We start from the raw sequence: 16,634 nt of genomic DNA, 5'->3' as shown, positions 1-16,634 counted from the left end.
CGGCGACGGGGCCCGGGGAGCTGCTGGGCAGCATCAGGGCAGTGGGGATGCAGGAACAGGAGGGCAGGAGCCTGGCTTTGCCTCAGGACATTTCTAGCAGCGATCCCCAGTGTGAGCACTGGATCATCCTTGAGTCCTGTGCATTCCCCCCACCTTGGTCTCCCGGCACAGTGCGCTTGGCCCCCAGTGCAGAATGGTTCTCTTCACTGCCTCAGTCCCCTGGCCCCTGCTGCACACGCATGGCTGTGTCTGTCTGTCCTCCTCTCACTGCTCTTCACTGTGTGTGGGGGCTCCCCGTGGGTGCACGGCAGTCAAGAGGTTTGTGCTTGTGGATGCATGTTCAATGCAGACCACGTCCCATAGCTGCTGCCCACCCCATTCCCCAGGCAGCCCCTGGGGCATGCTCCTGCTGCTCTTGCTGTCACAAGTAGCATGTGGAAGAGCCCAGGCTGCATTGGGAATGTGTGGGGTCTTCCCCACTGCTGTGGGTGAGGTGGTTGGCCTGGCCTCCTCTATCCCAGAGCCTGCAGCAGCTCTCCCAGCTCCTTCCCAGTGCTGCATTGTGCAGCTCAGCTCCCACTTGCTGTGCTCTGCACAGCCGATACCATCCATGCCATTGCTGCTTGTTCCAGGCAGGGCGCTTACCAGTGTTCTGTCGCTGCCTCTCTGACACCCCCCAGTGCTTACCTTGTATTGGGGCAGGATGGGTGCGTGCGACAAGCACGGGGTGCAGAAGGGGCTGGGACTGCCATTGCCTGGCTGCCCCCATGGGTTTCCCTTAGCTGTGCCTGCTAACCTCATCTCTGTCTCTCCCTGTATGTCTCCAGGATCTCACCTCAACACCAAACCACTGAACTCCACACACGTTCTGACACATACCTGAGGAGGGCAGGAGAGGAGAACAGAGTGGAGGGGAGCAGGGCTGGCTGTACATGTTTCTATAGGCTAATGGCATGATTTCTGTATGAGACATACTTACCGTCCTATCCGCATGACTGACTGACTGCAAGACGCATGAGCTACAGTACTTAACAACCGACGGGGGGGCCTCCGTCCCTGCCCCGCTGCTGCCAGGGCCCAGAGGCAGCAGCACGCACCCGGGGCATCCTCTCAGCTCCTCTGGGAGGCAAGAGACAGCAACCGAGAGGTGTGCGAATGCATCCCTGTGCCCGTGCTCCAGCCGCAAGAGGGAGGCTAGGGCAGCACGGAGCTGCTCACCACGAGGAGAGGGGCTTCCCCCCCCCATCGCCCGTGCTGCCTCTGCTGGACTCGCTTCTCATCCCGCTCCGTGAGTGCTGGGTTTGTGGGGGAGCAGAGGGGTGCAGGGAGCACAACTGCCCCGGGCAGAGGGGCCGGTGCAGGGCTGCCCATCCGCTCCCCAGCGCAGGCAACGGCCCCAGCCAGGGCAGGGCTCTGGGCTGAGCACTGAGCTCGTTGCTTGTGTTGGAAGTGTAAACTGTACAGCAATCAATCAGCCTTGTGTATATGAACAATAAATACTATGCAAACCCCTAGGGACACTCTAGCAGTATGTACAAAGCACTAGCAGCTCTGCTCCCAAATACCTCTTCAGGCTGCAGGACAGGCGAAAACCCTTGGAGTACTTGAGCAGCTCTGCTGAATGGAGCGGGGAGGCAGTAGAAGGGCTGCAGGCTGCCCGTGGCCCTCAGCTCAGCCCGGCCCCTTCCTGGCCTGACAGAGGGACCCACTTTGTGCTGGTGAAGCTTTAGGACTGTGCTGAGGTGCTTGGGGCCCAGGGAGGGTGGGTGATGAGACAGAGCAGGGGATGCTTGTGCCACGTAGCTCTGCTCAGCACAATACCTGCTCAGGAGGTGAGCCAGGAGCTGCACTGCGCACCCTGAGCAAGGGCTTTGCAGGGACCCCCGAGCCCCGTGGCCCTGGGGATGGTCCTGGGAGGGTCAGCAAGCCCAGAGGCAATGGGGGCTGCTCCCCTGGGTGCTGCAGCAGCCCCCCCCGAGCCAGGGCAGCATTGGGCAGAGCCCCCCTTGCAGCTCACAGCGGTGCAGTAGGTTGGATCTGCTGCAGTACCCGATCCCAGGAGCGCAGGATGCAGGTAGTGGCAATAGGTCCCATGTCCCCAACTCTGTCCTTTACCAACGGGGGGCCTGGCCCTTGGAGCACAGGGGTGTCGGGAGCCCTTGCTGTTTGCCCTGGAGGTGACCGTGGAGCTCAAGTTTGCTCTCTGTGGCCATGTGCAGAAGGAGCCCACTTTCAGCTCTAGGCCCTGGTAAGGGCAGCCCCGTGTGTGCTGGAGGGAAGCCAAACTGCAGCAAAGCAAACGACCCAGCTTAGCCTTGGAGAGCAAAGCAGCCCCTTCCCCAACCCCGAAGTTGAGCCATAAGGCACAGACTCTCCATCCATCGCCCTCGCTGTGTACAGTGACCTCCCCAGACCCACTGCAGCAGCTGACTCCGTAGCATCACCGTAGCGTTGTGTGTGGGTCCTGTGCTTCGGCCTCGTAGACGCCTTAGGGAATGTGCTGCGCTGCAACCGCGCCAGACCCCTGTGGTGACATCGCTTTGCGCTCAGATTGCTTGTAGGGCTGGTAGGGGGAGGCTGCACCCGACACTGAGCCTAGAGAATGCTGCAGCCTGCACATTAGAAGCTTTTTAGAAGTTTTAACAATTACTTTTTTTCCTTTTTTTAATTGTGATGGAAACGAGCCTTTTGGATCTCCCTGTCGTAGCCCCTGATGTATAGATCATTCCCCTATACACCGGCTATCGGACTATGAATTAATAAAGAAACCAACACACCCCCGGGCTCTCGGCTCTTCCTTTTCCGACCGTGCGGAGGGGGGATCCCTGCGGTGCCCGGTCCAGGCGGGCAGCGGCTGCTGGTGATGGGGGGGCCCGGAGGGTGCCGGCTCCGGGTGTCTGCATGCGGAGCGCGGGTGCGCACCGGGGCCCCTCTCCGGCACCGCGGGTACCGGCGCTGCTCAGCCCCGCTGCGGGGCACCGGGACCGCGCTGGACAGCGCCCGGCCCCGCCCCTCCCGGCCCCTCAGCCAATCGCGCCCCGCCCATCCCCGCCCCGCAGCCAATCCCCAGCCGCTCGGCCCCGCCTGGCCCCGCCCCCGGCGCTGTCCAGCGCCCGCCGCCGCTTTCAAAGCGCAATTTGTCTGGGCCGGGCCAATCGCGGGGTGGCCCAGCGGCGCAGCCAATGGCGGCCGAGACCGCGGAGAGCCGGCCAATGGCAGAGGAAGCGGCTGTCCACGCAGCCAATGGGAGCGCAGTATTCTAATGGACCTCATCCTTATCAGAGAAATGTTGGCGCTCCCCAAGCCCAAGTTGAGTGTCCGGTACCGCCGCCGCCGAGTCCTGCCCGACCCAGCGCGGACCCCGGGGCTGCACCCCCGGTGCGGTGGGGATGGGGCGGCCGCTGCGCCCCCCGAGGGCAGCCGGGTGCTGAGGAGCGCCTCGACGGCAGCGCCATGGATGCCAACCTGCCTGGCACCTTCCTGCTCAACGGCCCCGCGCTGGCTCCCTTCCCCGAGGCCAAGGCGCCCGTCTGCCAGTACTCGGTGCAGAGCTCCTTCTACAAGCTGTGCCCGCCGGCGCTGGGCACCCCGCACGGCATCTCCGACATCCTGAGCCGCCCCGCGGCACCGGGCGGCAGCATCGTCCCCAGCTACCCCCATGCGGGCGCATTGAACGGACTGAGCTCCACCGGTGTCTATTATGGACCGCAGGTGGGGGCTCTTCCCAAGGCCGGCAGCGAGTTCCTGCCGCGGGGCCGGGGCTGCTGGGCTGAGGCAGCCCCTGACTGGAGGGGTGCCCGGCAGTGCGGCGGCCGTAAGTACAGCGGGGCCGGGCGGGCGGTGATGGGTGGGAGACGCAGGTGCCCCATAGAGCCCTGTATGTTGGCAATGGGGGGCACAGCCCAGGATGCACCTTGGCCAGCGTCCCATGTGGCTGCCGTGGGGATGGTCCCAGCACCGGAGCTGCTGGATGGTGGGAATGGTCCAGAGATGCTGGATGGTGGGAATGGTCTCAGCACCAGAGCTGCTGGATGGTGGGAATGGTCCAGAGCTGTGGAGGTGTTGACTCAAGAGCCGCTCCAATGGGAAAGATTAACTCTTTGGTCAGCCTCCAGGCAAGGACAGGCAGAGCCCATGGTCCTGGAGATCATCCCCCATTGCTCCAGCAGCCCCACTGGGGTCAGTGCCTGGCTCGGGGCAGCACTGGGGAGAGCTGGTGGGACCCTGGAGCACATCGCATGGGTGGGATGGGAGCACCCCTTGTCCCATGGGGGGCTCTGGGGCTCAGCACCCACAGCCACGGTCCCTTCCCCTCTCCAGGTGATGCTCTTGGAGCAGACGGGTCGGGCAGCTCGGGCGTCCGCTCCCAGCACAGCTTCGAGCCGACCAGCTCTGCCTGCCTTCCGTCCTGCGTCCTGCAAGGTGCGGGGCAGGGGACGCGGGGTTGGGTGCTGCATGGCTCTGCGGCCATGCGCTGCTGTAGTGACCCCCAGTCAGCACCCGTCAGTGCTGTCCTCGAGCAGGAGCTGAGCCCCCGGCTATGGGGCCCGCACCGAGGGCAGCTCAGCCCTCTTGGGATGGGGCTGACGCCTTGAAGCCAGAAGGTGGGGTTGATGCAGACGGGAGGCAGTGCAGAGGGACTCTGATGGTGCTCAGAGAGCTGCCCGGAGCCGGGCACAGCAGAGAGCCCCGATGCTCACCCTCCTCTTCCTCCTCTCCGCAGCCCCTGCTCACCTCGCCGACAGCATCCACAGGAAGAAGCACACGCGCCCGACCTTCACGGGCCACCAGATCTTCGCCCTGGAGAAGACTTTCGAGCAGACCAAGTACCTGGCGGGGCCGGAGCGAGCCCGGCTGGCCTATTCCCTCGGCATGACCGAGTCCCAGGTGAAGGTGAGTGTGGGTCCCCGCGCGGCACCGAGCGCACGGCGTCGGTGGCCGCTAACCCGGCCGTGCCCCCCGGGGGTGGCAGGTCTGGTTCCAGAACCGACGGACCAAATGGAGGAAGAAGAGCGCGCTGGAGCCTTCCTCGTCCTCGCAGCGGGCGGGGGGCTCTGGCGGGGAGCGGGCGGCCTCTGAGGCTGAGGATGATGAATACAACAAGCCCCTGGACCCCGACTCGGATGATGAGAAGATCCGGCTGCTGCTGAGGAAGCACCGCGCCGCCTTCTCCATGCAGGGCTTGGGCACGCACAGCGGCTGAGCTGCCCCCATCCTGCCCAGGGATCGTGGCTCACGGGGCTGGGAGCAGCACACAAGGGGCAGCCCAAGGCGGTGATGAAATAAAGGTCCCGGCCCCAGCCAAGTCCCAAGCGCTTGCTTCACGGGGCTGGGCTAGCACCTATGGGGCAGGGTCAGCATGCCAGGCAGGGGTAGGGGCTGCGGCTGCGGTGCTGTGTGTGGGGCAGGAAGAGCCCGCAGGAGTGGGACTGTTTCCCAGGGTTTCTCCCCCCCCGGTGCTGGGCGTGCACCAGCAGCAGAGGCGCTGGTTCAAAAGTCACTCGTTGGGGCCTCTTGTTGGAACCTCTTAGCAGCAAATAAATACCATTTATCTTACCGGTGTGCGTGAGAGCCCATTCAGCTGTCGGGGCTGCAGGATTGATGTGGCGTCAATAGCCCTGCTGTGTTTGCTTGCCAAGCTGGTGCCCCCCTGTGCAGGGCTCTGCTTACACACACATGGGGCTGCACCCCCTGCCCGGGCTCCCCATGGCTCAGCCCTTGCACACCCATGGGGGTGCCCCACAGGGCTCTGTGTCCCCCAGCAAGCAGCCAGGTGCCAAAGGGGCTGCTGCGGGCACAGGGCTGGGGCCGGTGTTCAGCTGCGAGCCAAGGGTGAGCAAACACAGCGCTGTGTCTTGGGAGGAAATCGATAGGAGATAAGGTGCTGCCGGCCCGTCACACGCTGCTCCGCACCGGGGCTGCGGGGTGCAGCCGAACGGCCCTTCCCTGCAGCCGTGGCCAGCACCTGAGCTTAAGCTGGTGGTGGCCAAGTCCCGAAGCCCCCAGAATGGGCTTTGCAGTGGCTGCCGGTCCATCCGCATGCACCCCAAGGCCCACATTTGGGGGGCTCAAGTTCTATCATTTCCAGGGCTGGGGACACTTTACAATGGGCCCTGACTGTGGGGCAGCACTCTCGCTTAGAGAACCCTGATTTGCCCCCATAGCTCCCTGTCCAACCCCACAGCGAGCGTGCGGCTCGTAACACTTCCCCTTGCGCTACCTCAATGGGACAAATGGGTGGCAGAGCCGGGGGACCCTTAGCAAAGCCGTGGTGGGAGCGGGTCCTACGGGCAAGCAGGAAGGGGCACGTCACGGCTGCGCGCGGTGGGATGCTGCTGGGGTATTCTTTTGACATTTTCTAAGGTGGCGCGGCGCGGCTGACAATTTTTAATGTACTAACTGCCTGGTCCAGTGAGCTGATGGATTGGTGCTGCGCAGATCAATAGGAAACAGAAAATTAAAACAATTTTAAAGTGATTAAGTACTTTAACACCTGTCTGATGCCACGTCAGGGCCGGGAGACAAATAAAGCAGGTGGCAAAGGGCCTGCTGCAGGCACGCAGAGTGACAAATCACAGCCGCATCCCTGCGGCCGCACCGGCACCGAGTGGGTACCGAAGGGATGCGGATGCGCCGTGCCCCCGCAGCAGCACCGGGTACCAGGCTGTGTCAGCGATGAGCACCAGCTCCCGGTGCCCCGAGCGCAGCCGGTGGCCGTGGCCGCGGGGCGGGTGGGTGCAGCAGGGCCTGGCAGGCAGATGGATGGCAGCTCCGCTTCAATTCCGCATCCCTTTTCTCGCAGACAAACCCCGTCGGATTTCCATAAATCAAAGCGCCACACTGTTTAATAAAAATTTATTGACTTACAAGTGATTATTTATCAAAAGGCCATTAATAGCGGCCGCGGGAATGATGTGCTACTGGGTGGTGTGTGGAGACTAATAGCAAATCAATGCCAGCAGCCGGGCGGAATGCATATGAGGGCCCCCGGCCCCAGCGGGCTGCATGGCTGCTGCAGCCGGAGCCGGCAGCCCCTACCCTGCGGGCCGCCCCGCGTCCCCCCCCCGTTATTTATCGCTTACAAATGAAATGATCGATACTTTTAATCTAGAGCTAAATTTATTAACTTTCTCATCGGAGAGAGACGTTATTGACTGGGGGCGCGGGGAGGGGGTGCTGAGCCAGGATGGATGGATGCGTGCCTCCTAACCTGGCTCCCTGCGCGGCTGATGGGGATGGTCCCGAGCGCAGCGGGACCCGCAGAGCTGGAGATGCTCCAGCACATCCCCATGGATATGTGACAAGGAGCACCCCGGGGGGGGCTGCTGCAGGACCCCCAGCAAAGAGGGAGCAGTGGGGCCAGTGCAGCAAAGCTCAGGCAGGCTGAATCATCGCCCCTGTGATGATCTATAGGTCTACTGTGGAGGGCAGTGGTAGCTCTTAGGGCAAGCACAGGGCTCAAGTAGGAGGTGGAGCACATAGAGCTCCTATAATGTGTGGTGGAACGGTACAGGCAAGTCCTGCAGGTTACACACACTCCAGGTTAACTCCTGTAATGCTACACCCAGCGTTTCGCATGCAGCTGAAAGGTGATGGCCAAAAACCCAACTAAGAGGCCAAGGGCTGCACAACGGCCTCATCTGGTAACAGCCACAGATGGAGGGTGACTGAGCCGGTGGTGGGAGCTGGGTAAAGCCAAAGTGAACCCAAACCCTGGTAAACAGGCCCCTAATGCCATAATAAACGGATGAGGCAACTGAGAGTGTGAGCAATGAGTACAGGAGCATCAGCAGCACACTTCAACCCATTGGTGTTATCACGGTCTAGTGTGAGGCACCCCTGCCCGTGGCAGCGGGTTGGAACTGGATGATCTTCAGGTCCTTTCCAACCCAAAGCATTCTGGTTCTATGATTCTATCACCTCCTGCTTGGTTTTACTGCTCTGGGTTTGGTGTCTTAGGTGGGAAGGAAAACTGAATGCCACGTCTGTGCAGGTAATGCATCCCTCTGTAGTTACCTGAAGAATTGCACTTTGAGCACTGCAAGAAGCAAAAGTGAATCAGTTCAGTATAGAAATATCTCCTCTATGTTAACAGATGCAAGAGTTTGTAGGAACATAAGGAAAACTGGGAAGTCCATGGGATGGATGCTCAAATGCAAGTGGTTTTACTGAGTAACACACACGAGGGGTCCCACCTCCAGCACAAGACTTCAGTTTCCTTGCAACAAGCAGAGATTACGTCTGTGCATGTTGGTGCTCAACAAGATCAGACCCCACTGTGTCCCTCCGGAAGCACTGGGAAAGGGGGGCTCCTGCCCCACCACTTGAGGAACCCCAGCAAAGAGGCTGTTACTCAGATGCTGGAGCAGCAAAGGCCTGGGCCAGGCTACGGCAGGAGGCGGCCAAAGGGAAAAGAAAGGAAAAGGTTTCTCTTGCAAGTCAAGCTGGAAATGGCCTCAGAGGCCACGTCCTGCTCCTAAGGAGCTTCTGCTGCAGGCGTGGGAGGCACAGGCTCATGCAGAGCCCCTTGGTTGTCAAGGCAGCTGACTCCAGTGCAGTGATTGACACTCACGCACATCAACACCAGAGCTCCCCCCAGCCCTGCACACACCACGTGGAAGGGGACGACACCAGAAGTGTTTCATTTAATACTGGCCCCCTCAAGGGGCTTCACTGTAACAGTAACAAGAAGGCATCTTTGCCATGAGCCGCCCAGGGCCCCAGGGCTCCAGGCAGCAGTAATGGTGCCTCTGGGAAAGAGCAGCCGGAGGATGCAGGAGCAAGTCCAAGCAGCCAAAGTCCATAGATCCGGAGCTGCTTCAGGTGAGCCCTGGCTCGTGCTGGAGGCAAAAGGCTCTGGCCAGGCCCAGGAGCAGCGCTGGACAGGAGGGCTCAGGAGCGGCTCCGGTCTTCGTGGTTCCCTACAATCATTTTGCTGTAGAGCTTCTGCTGCTCCTCCTTGAACGTGTCCTTCACCTTCTCCCTCTTCAGGCCTCCATCCCTAGGGAAGAGAGTGATGCCGTGAGAGGAAACCTCAGCCGGGGCTGCTCAGAACAGCTATGCTTGCACCTCCCATTGCCAGGGCCCCTGCGGACCAACTGTCCCCAAGGGCAGTCATGTTCACACCTGGCTGTGCCAGGAGCTCCACCATGGCCCCACACTGTGCCCTCCGGAGTGTGAGCTGCTCTGACACCACTGCAGCAGAGCCCCTCTGCCTCCCAGGCACCCAGCATCTCAGTGCACGGAAAAGCCCAATGCACTTTGCTGAGCAGGATCAAGTCAGAAGCAGGGCATCCCAGTGCAAGCTGGAAGGGCAGAATGAAGCCATGGTGCCCAACGCACACAGCAGAAGCAAAGGCTTTGGTCCCTGCTACAGAAGAGCAGCTTTGAAGGCCACAGGCAAGGTGTATCTCCATTTCTCCATAGGCCTACTCTGCACAACGCAAGACAAACTTGGCTCTGCAGCCCACAAGCACATACCAGGGCCTAGGATCCACCAGGGCCTAGGATCACGGAACCCCGGCACCAGGAAGAGAAACTCCTTCCTGGACTCACCAGAGCAGATCCACGAGGCCCCCCTGCCTGGCAATGGCTGACTTCACTCGGTTGGCAAACTGCACAGCGTCCTCTTCAGGCTGTGGCAAAGAAGAGTGGTTCAGCAGGAGCAAAGAGCAACAGAGGCAGCAGATGAGGGAGCCCAGCATCACCCAACTTACCTGCCTGGTCATTGGAGGCAAGTACCAGACGCTGCAGACGATGGCCCAGCTGGTCATCATCCTCAGGAGGTAGGTCACCATGCCATACTTGCTGCTGTTCCAAAAGGCATCTCCAAACTGCGGGTCGTACTGCAGAGGCAGAAGAGCTCCTGAGAGTCTGGCACCCTCCTGAGGCTCCAGGTTCCCCTCTAAGCCCTCCTGGAGCACTGCACTTCCCCATGGCCTCGGACCAGGCTGTTGAGCCACAGCTTGTGTGTAAGGAGGGATGCTTACCTTGATGGCTACAGGGTAAACTGTGGCTCCAATCTCAAAGCTCCCCTTTTTGAACATCATCACGGATGTGTTGTTGATGCAGGTCCCTGTAAGAGGCAAAGCAGTTCACAAGTCTAAGCTATATACCCACAGGCACTCAGGAACCACCCCCTAACACACCCTCCAAACCCTGCCCTCTCTGTGCATGGATGTGTCACAGGGACATCAGGCATCTGACCTCACATTCTGGGCTCAGTCAGCTCTAAATGCCCCCTTTGCCACAGTGAGGGGTCCCAAGGCCCTTGGCTGCATAAGAAGGAACAGGGATGATGATGGCCCTCTCCACCAGGTGCTTGTCTGGCCTTGCTCCACAACTCACCTTCTGGGAAGATAAGGATGGGCAGCTTGCTCTTGTCCTGGACGTGCTCTGTGAGCCTAAACAGGAGAGTGGCACCTATGAGCACAGGGCACAGAGCCACTGCACCGCATAGGCCTTATCCTGGAGACTGTGGGGCCAGCAGCACAGTGCCCCAGCACCCAGGAGGTGAGGCAGGGGCAGCCCCCTCTTTTCCATCCCTCAGACCCCCCCTGTTTGCAGCTCTCCCACCTTCTTGCGACGAGGTGACGATCTTTGACTTCAGAGCGCTCAAACCAGACGTGGGGACAGGCCTTCACCATGGCTCTCTGTATCACCCCCATGAGCCCCCCGTGGATCTGACCCACCTGAACAGGGCAAGAAGACACAAGTTACATGAAAACACACATGAAAGCCAAGGCAGCTCCTTGGCTTCTACCCCTGCCCTGGAAAGGCTGAGAGGAGAAGTCCCAGGCTTTGATGGAAGTGCAGATGTAGCAAGCCCCAGTGCTTCCCGCACTGCAAGTGATCCAGCTGGGAAGTGCTTTGCACTTCCATGGATAGCAAAGCCCAGAGCTCTACTTGCAAAGCAGTGCCTGGAAACCCCCGGTGCTTTGAGTCCCAGGCTGAAGGTATCTAGGCACAGGAGCTGAGAGCACCCTGCGATGCTCCAAAGCCTCTTGCTGCCTACTCCTTGTCCCATGCAATGCACTTGGTGCTCCCAGTGCAGGCAGGGTTGGGGAGCAGAGCTTACCATGGCATAGTAGCCATCGCTGGCCAGGATGATCACGTCGATGGGAGAGGTGTGATTGGCCACGCAGATGCCTCCGTTTCGGGGTCTGTTTTCTCTACATGCAAAACAAAGGCAGAGGTGAGGAGGCACGAAGGAAGCGTGAGGCCTGGCATGGAGCTGGGAAGGAGCCTGCAGCAGCCAGCGTCTCCTTACCGGTCATGGTAGGTGATGATGGCTGTGAGGGCACGTACACAGATCCGGTAACACATCAGGTGGACGTGCTTGCTCAGGAACTCTTTACACCTGCATTGAGGACAGCGACCATCACCCCCTGTCCTGCAACCTCCCCTGTAACAGTGCCACCCAGCCCCAGGCCACGAGATCCAGCCGAGCCTTCACATCTCTCCCATAGAAACACATCTCCTCCAGGATTATGGATCCCATCCCATCCCCTCCTTCCTCCGAGATGAACTCACCTTCCATTTGGCAAATACCCCACCACTGTAGTACCAGTCACCAACAAGCTGATGCCAGTGAACGCCAGGGCTATCCTGCAGAAAGAGGGAAGCTGCATGCTAGTACAAGGCCATAGGTGCCGCTCATCAAGTAGCCTGTCTCTCCTGGTCACGCTGAACAGGGTCCATGGGGCTTGGGGACCACTTGCACTTGGGGACCAGGCACCAGCCCCATCCCAGCAGGTAGGTTCCTGCAGCACCACTCACCTGAGGGGCAGAAGGAAGCAGTAACGGATCAGCACACCCAGACCCCAGAGCACAGTGAGGCGCAGGCTGATGTACTGGAAGTTGTAGTTGGTCCTGCTGAGTAGATTCCAGGATTCCAGCTCTTCAGCTGAGAACCTTTTGGTCACTTCATCATCCATGATGGTCTCGATGCCTTTGCGGCAGAAGTAGAAGATATCTGACAGCTCAAACTCGGGGGTATCCAAGGATTTGCCGCTGCCGCTCCGGCGGATCTCCTTGATCTCCTCTTCCAGTGATGTTGGCTCCTTTGCAATGATACCTGCAACACAAGCAGCTCTGAGCAAAGTGCTTGAAGACCCTCCATAGGCTCCCTTCCTTTCTCCAGTCCTCCCAGCCATCCAACTACTGAGCACTCGCTGGGTGCTTCCCACCCCTTCCTCAAGAAATGGACCTCTCCATAGCTTCCTCCAAGCCATCTACATGGAAAAGGCTTCCCAGCTCAGAGACACCACATTTACCCCACGTGTAGCCATGCAGAGCAGGATCTTACCATTGACATAGGGCTTGTATAAAGGATGGTTCTTCTCCTTGGCACCACGCTCTATTCTCAGTGTTGCCCACTGCAAGAGACACACAACAAGCAAGATTCACCAGGCCTGTAGCTCCAATTCATACTAACCTGGTTTCACAGTCAACTTCCAGGGAAGACCATGGGTAAGGGGAGACGGTGGGGCTAAAGCAGCTGAGCATGCAACCGGTGCTCCCTTTCAGCCCTCATTCCTTCCAAGCTCAAAGCAGAGACTGTTTTCAGGCTGATGACGGGATGGGATCCTTCCATCCTGATTCAGGCACCAGCTGCTGCTGTTCCTCAGCTCAGCAGTCAGGACACAGACAGCTCGCTGCCAGATCCCGTGCCCCTTATGTGGATAATCCCCTTATCCATAGGAAACTCCCTCAGCCCGTGCTCAAGGGCACCTGCAGGCTGGATTGCTGGCCAGTTTTCCTGCCTGCCCTCCAAGTCTCCTTCTCAGCCTCACACTCTTCTTGGCATTATACAGGATGGGAGAACAAGCTTCTAAAGGAGGACGTGTGTACATCATGCCTATTGCTCCAGGCTACCTGCTCCATCAGGGCTCTCCTGGCATCCCGCATCTCAGCCCACGCCAGGGTTAGATGAGGAGGCAGCCACGTGGGAATGCTAACTGCAGATGGCACGTCCGGCTCATCCAGCAGCCTCCCCTGCCAACAGGAGGAACCGCAGGGGTGCAGGAGCTTGTCTGGATGCGGCCAGCCCAGGAGAATTCAGAATTGGAGCTGGGCAGCCTTGAACACTGCCAGGGATGGGGCAGCCACAGCTTCTCTGGGCACCCTGGGCCAGCGCCTCAGCACCCTCACAGGGAAGAGCTTCTGCCTTATCTCCAGTCTGAACTTGCCCTGTTCCAGTTTGAACCCATCAGCCCTTGTCCTATCATTACACCCCAGAGGATCTATCATTACAGTTTAGTGCCCAGTTTAGTCGTTACATCTGAAGTCAGGACCTGAGGCACCCGTGTTAGCAAAGCACCTTGCCAAGCCCAAGGTCCTCCCGTTCAGACCTCAGGCTATTGGGAGGACTCAGAGCTTAAAGAGCTGAACATTGCAAGCTCCACGGCTGCCTTCCCAGTACAGAGCTACCCCTGGGGCAGCAGCTGTACCATAAATCCTTCATGAATGACTGACGACACATTTAAGAGCCTAAAACCTCCCTATGAAGCACAGGGCACTCCTTTTCCTTTAGCCTGAGCTGCCAGGGTGGTGCAGGCTTTATCTACCAGGAGTTTGGCCCAACTTCTAGCCTCACCAGGAACTTGCTCCAAGGAGAAGTGTTGGCTGGGACAGAGGCCATGAAATCAGCCTGCCAAAGGCAGGCAAGAGACAACGTGAGCCCAGGCCGGAATATTCCACTTGGCCTCTGTGCCAAGAAGGTCTGCAGGGGTCTGCAGGGTCTACAGACGTGAGCAGAAGGATGCTGAGAGCTCTGGGTTCTGCGCACAGACCACTCAGTGCTTGCAGTGCAGCAAGTCCTGCTCTGCTTCCTGCTTCTGCCTCATCCAAACACGTTCTGGAGAGATGGAGCCTTCTCCCTCCCCATCACACCCTACACCCTTTTGGCTTCTTTCCACACAGAACTGCCTTGCCTGGGACATTAACCCACCAAAGCACACCCCTCACTCAGCACCCTCCTGCACTACTGCGTGCTTACGGGCCACACTCTCCTGCCACTTTACTTGAAGGCTTGTGGATTAATTACAGGGAAGCACAAGCCCGTGAATAGTGGGTTAGAAACTGCATTGGGCTGAGATGACCCAAATGGCTCACATGGCACCAGCCCATCACCAACAAGCAACCTCAGCGGGGCGTAAAAGCCTCTCCCCCTCGCATGCCAGACCCTGCAAAGCACAGAAAATGCTGCAAATGGGACTCACCTGAAAGATCTTTAATAACGTTTTCATGTAAACCTTGCGGATGCCAAAGGAGACTCCAAAAATGGCTGGCACAATGATGAACACCAGGAGCAGGGTGAAGAGGACAGTTATGGATATCCCCAAGAGGTTAACAACCAGGCTGTCAAAGGGGAGCAGGAGGAACATGGTGAAGGGCCCAGGCAAGGCTGGTGCCCTGCAGCCAGACACAAGGGCTGCCCGCAGCGCTCACCCAGTCCCCCTGTTAGTCAGCAACAGTCTCACACCCACACCGAGTCCGCAGCCGGCTCCCAGACCCCATTCCAAAGTTCACATCCTTTTGGGGCTCTGTGAGAGACGGAACGCAACCGGAGCCGGGGGAAATGGGAAAGCAAGCAAAGGGTCTGCCAGGAGCGCCGGTGAGTTCAGACAGCGCAGGCTGAGCAGCTCAGAGAACAGGGAACACGCACACCAGTTCCATGGGCACTGCAGGGACACAACTGTGGGAGCCGATGTCCTCCTAAGGCGCCGCGGAGCAAGTCCTGCAGTGCGGGAGCAGCTTGGGAAGGAGCCGGCAGCAGAATTCCCTTGTGGCTGCTGAGGGCATGCAGAGCCTCTTCACAGGGACAAGGTGGAGTCCATCCCTGAGCCGGCATTGGAGGAGATGGAGGGAGTTGGCACTCGCAGGACAGTAACTGGAGCTATTCTTGTTCTTTCCGTGAGGACACAGGCACTACGGCAGGTCCCTGCATGACGCCTTGGAACAAGTTTAATTCCAGAGGCACCCACTCACACCGAAGGGTCGTCAGAGACAGGAATGGCACCCGTGTCCCTGGAAAGCTCTTCAAACAGCGAGCTGGCTTCTTGGCAGACGAGGCGCTCACATGCCAGCAGCACTAGTGGAGGAAAGAGAAACCCAAGTGAGGCAAGTCACACAGCTCAGAGGGACGGCAGCAGTGGGCTCTCAGACCTGGTCACATCACCCAGCGCAGCTCCCGGGACAGCAGACTCAGGCTGGGCACTCCAGCGAGTGCCTGGCACTGGCACTGCCTTGGGAATATCCCTCCCGGTGCCACTCGTGATGGTTTTCATACCATCGGCTCAGGGTGAGCAGAACCACGCCTAGAGCACGGGGTGTTGCAGTCAGGTCCCAGTACAGCCAATGGAGTGCCAGAAAAGCCGTCCTCATGACAAGAATCTTATCACCTCTCTCATCCCAGAGGCATCCAAAGGCACTGAGGAACCAGGTACCCAGATTCCTGGGAAGGCATCACTTCCTCTGCTCCTGGACACGCATCTCACCCCAGTCACTAACAGGAAGTTAGCCCAAGGGGAGGATTACTGCTGATGATGAGCCAAAGTGGAACTTGCTGGGGCACAGGGCCCAGTCAATGCTCTGGCACCCAGCACTGCAGCCCTCCAGGGGAGGATGCGCCCTGCAGCACAGGGGTGGATGAGGCCACCGAGCATCACGCTCAGGATGGGATTTAACAGGGACCCGAAAGCACACACGAGCAGAGGAAAGCCTGGGAACAGCCTCCTGCTCTCCCGTGTGTTCCAGGTGCCGGCTCAGCGCTGCTCTACAGCAGTGCTAACACCATCAGTGCTTCAGAGGAACGCGCATAAACCATGTCCGGGGAGAGGCAGCTCCGCAGCCACGTGTGTCACTGACATTACACCGCGCTGTCACCGTGTCACTGCCTATTACACCGCGCTGTCACCGTGTCCCTGCCCATTACACCGCGCTGTCACCGTGTCCCTGCCCATTACACCGCGCTGTCACCCGTCGGCACCGGGACTCGTGCTCGCAAACCGGTCGGACCGGCCGCTGCATCCCTTGCGGGGTCACCGGCGGAGCCACGCGTGCAGCCCCGCCCGCTGCCACAGCCCCGGGGGCGGGCAGGACCCGCGGCCCGGCACCGGCCGCCTCCGGCCTGCAGCTCCAGGCATTCACCGGGACACGGCCCCCGGGCACAGCAAATCACGGCGGGGCCGGGGCTCGGCCCGGCGACCTTCGGCCTCGGCGGCTCCGCGGGGAGGCTTCCACTGGATTCCCGCTCCGTGACCGCGGGCCAAGCGGAGGCACCGGGGGCGCTGCCCGCAGCCGCCCGGGGGCCGGCCCGGGCTCACGGCCCGGAGGGACGCAGGGCTCCGCACGGCGCGCAGGCCGCGCTCCCCGAGGCGGGCGCCGGTTAACGGTCCCCGGCCGGGCCCTACCCAGGCGCCCCAGCGCCGCCGGTGCGAGCAGGGACCGGGCTCAAGCCCCGCGCAGGGAGCAGAGAGCGGCTGTAAGGGGAAGGGGAGCGCGGCCCCGCGACCGGACGGCCCGAACCGGGCCGGTGAGCACTCACCTGCCGCAACCGCCGCCGGGCCCCGGCCCCGCCCCCGCCCTGTGCCGTGCGCGCTCCCGGCCTGCCGTGCGTGCGCTTGCGTCAG

The 16,634-nt window shown here is 60.2% G+C and overlaps 3 protein-coding genes across 9 annotated transcripts in view; 2 read left to right on the top strand and 1 right to left on the bottom strand.

The window, feature by feature from the left end:
• LOC308230071 (ankyrin-1-like) overlaps positions 1–2,783 on the top strand; it is a 34,130-nt gene extending 31,347 nt beyond the window's left edge. For all 3 annotated transcript variants that reach the window (XM_080634533.1, XM_080634534.1, XM_080634532.1), the window contains one exon: positions 828–2,783. Coding sequence is in view for 1 of the 3 variants with exons in the window: in XM_080634534.1 (XP_080490660.1) it covers positions 828–854 (27 nt within the window). In the remaining 2 variants the exon portion in view is untranslated. The remainder of the gene's footprint in view (positions 1–827) is intronic.
• Positions 2,784–3,320: 537 nt separating this feature from the next.
• On the top strand, positions 3,321–5,454 carry NKX6-3 (NK6 homeobox 3). The gene is made up of 3 exons (XM_080634722.1): positions 3,321–3,814; positions 4,724–4,893; positions 4,973–5,454. Exons 1-3 carry the CDS (start codon positions 3,454–3,456, stop codon positions 5,201–5,203), a joined length of 762 nt encoding a protein of 253 aa, XP_080490848.1. The 5' UTR covers positions 3,321–3,453; the 3' UTR covers positions 5,204–5,454.
• A 3,176-nt stretch (positions 5,455–8,630) lies between these two features.
• On the bottom strand, positions 8,631–16,581 carry GPAT4 (glycerol-3-phosphate acyltransferase 4). Of its 5 annotated transcripts, XM_080634645.1 has the most exons (14): positions 16,550–16,581; positions 14,452–15,094; positions 14,223–14,361; positions 12,308–12,377; positions 11,779–12,076; positions 11,533–11,607; positions 11,270–11,359; positions 11,078–11,171; positions 10,576–10,691; positions 10,348–10,403; positions 9,990–10,075; positions 9,717–9,845; positions 9,556–9,635; positions 8,631–9,001 (listed from the first exon to the last, which is right to left on the bottom strand). In XM_080634645.1, the coding sequence occupies exons 3-14, from the start codon at positions 14,247–14,249 to the stop codon at positions 8,893–8,895; spliced, it is 1,230 nt and encodes a 409-aa protein (XP_080490771.1). In that variant the 5' UTR covers positions 14,250–14,361; positions 14,452–15,094; positions 16,550–16,581; the 3' UTR covers positions 8,631–8,892. The 5 variants fall into 5 exon arrangements, 4 of the variants coding, with proteins under 4 accessions (XP_080490771.1, XP_080490770.1, XP_080490768.1 ...); XR_013958521.1 differs by having other exon boundaries at positions 9,481–9,635; positions 14,223–15,094; XM_080634644.1 differs by having other exon boundaries at positions 14,223–15,094.
• Between the last annotated feature and the right edge of the window lie 53 nt (positions 16,582–16,634).

Source organism: Psittacula echo (assembly GCF_963264785.1).
Source record: "Psittacula echo genome assembly, chromosome: 25".
Classification (NCBI taxonomy): Eukaryota; Metazoa; Chordata; class Aves; order Psittaciformes; family Psittacidae; genus Psittacula; species Psittacula echo.
Note: the sequence above shows the minus strand (reverse complement) of the source record. Positions and strands in the feature narration are given on the sequence as shown.

Excerpts from the sequence above, each read along its gene's own strand:
- NKX6-3 (XM_080634722.1), top strand. The coding sequence starts at position 3,454 with ATGGATGCCAACCTGCCTGGCACCTTCCTGCTCAACGGCCCCGCGCTG. Across the intron at positions 3,815-4,723 it reads TGCCCGGCAGTGCGGCGGCC|CCCCTGCTCACCTCGCCGAC; the intron begins GTAAGTACAGCG and ends TCCTCTCCGCAG. Across the intron at positions 4,894-4,972 it reads TGACCGAGTCCCAGGTGAAG|GTCTGGTTCCAGAACCGACG; the intron begins GTGAGTGTGGGT and ends CGGGGGTGGCAG.
- GPAT4 (XM_080634642.1), bottom strand. The coding sequence starts at position 14,387 with ATGTTCCTCCTGCTCCCCTTTGACAGCCTGGTTGTTAACCTCTTGGGG. Across the intron at positions 11,360-11,532 it reads GGGTATTTGCCAAATGGAAG|GTGTAAAGAGTTCCTGAGCA; the intron begins GTGAGTTCATCT and ends TCCTCAATGCAG. Across the intron at positions 11,172-11,269 it reads ATCATCACCTACCATGACCG|AGAAAACAGACCCCGAAACG; the intron begins GTAAGGAGACGC and ends TTTTGCATGTAG.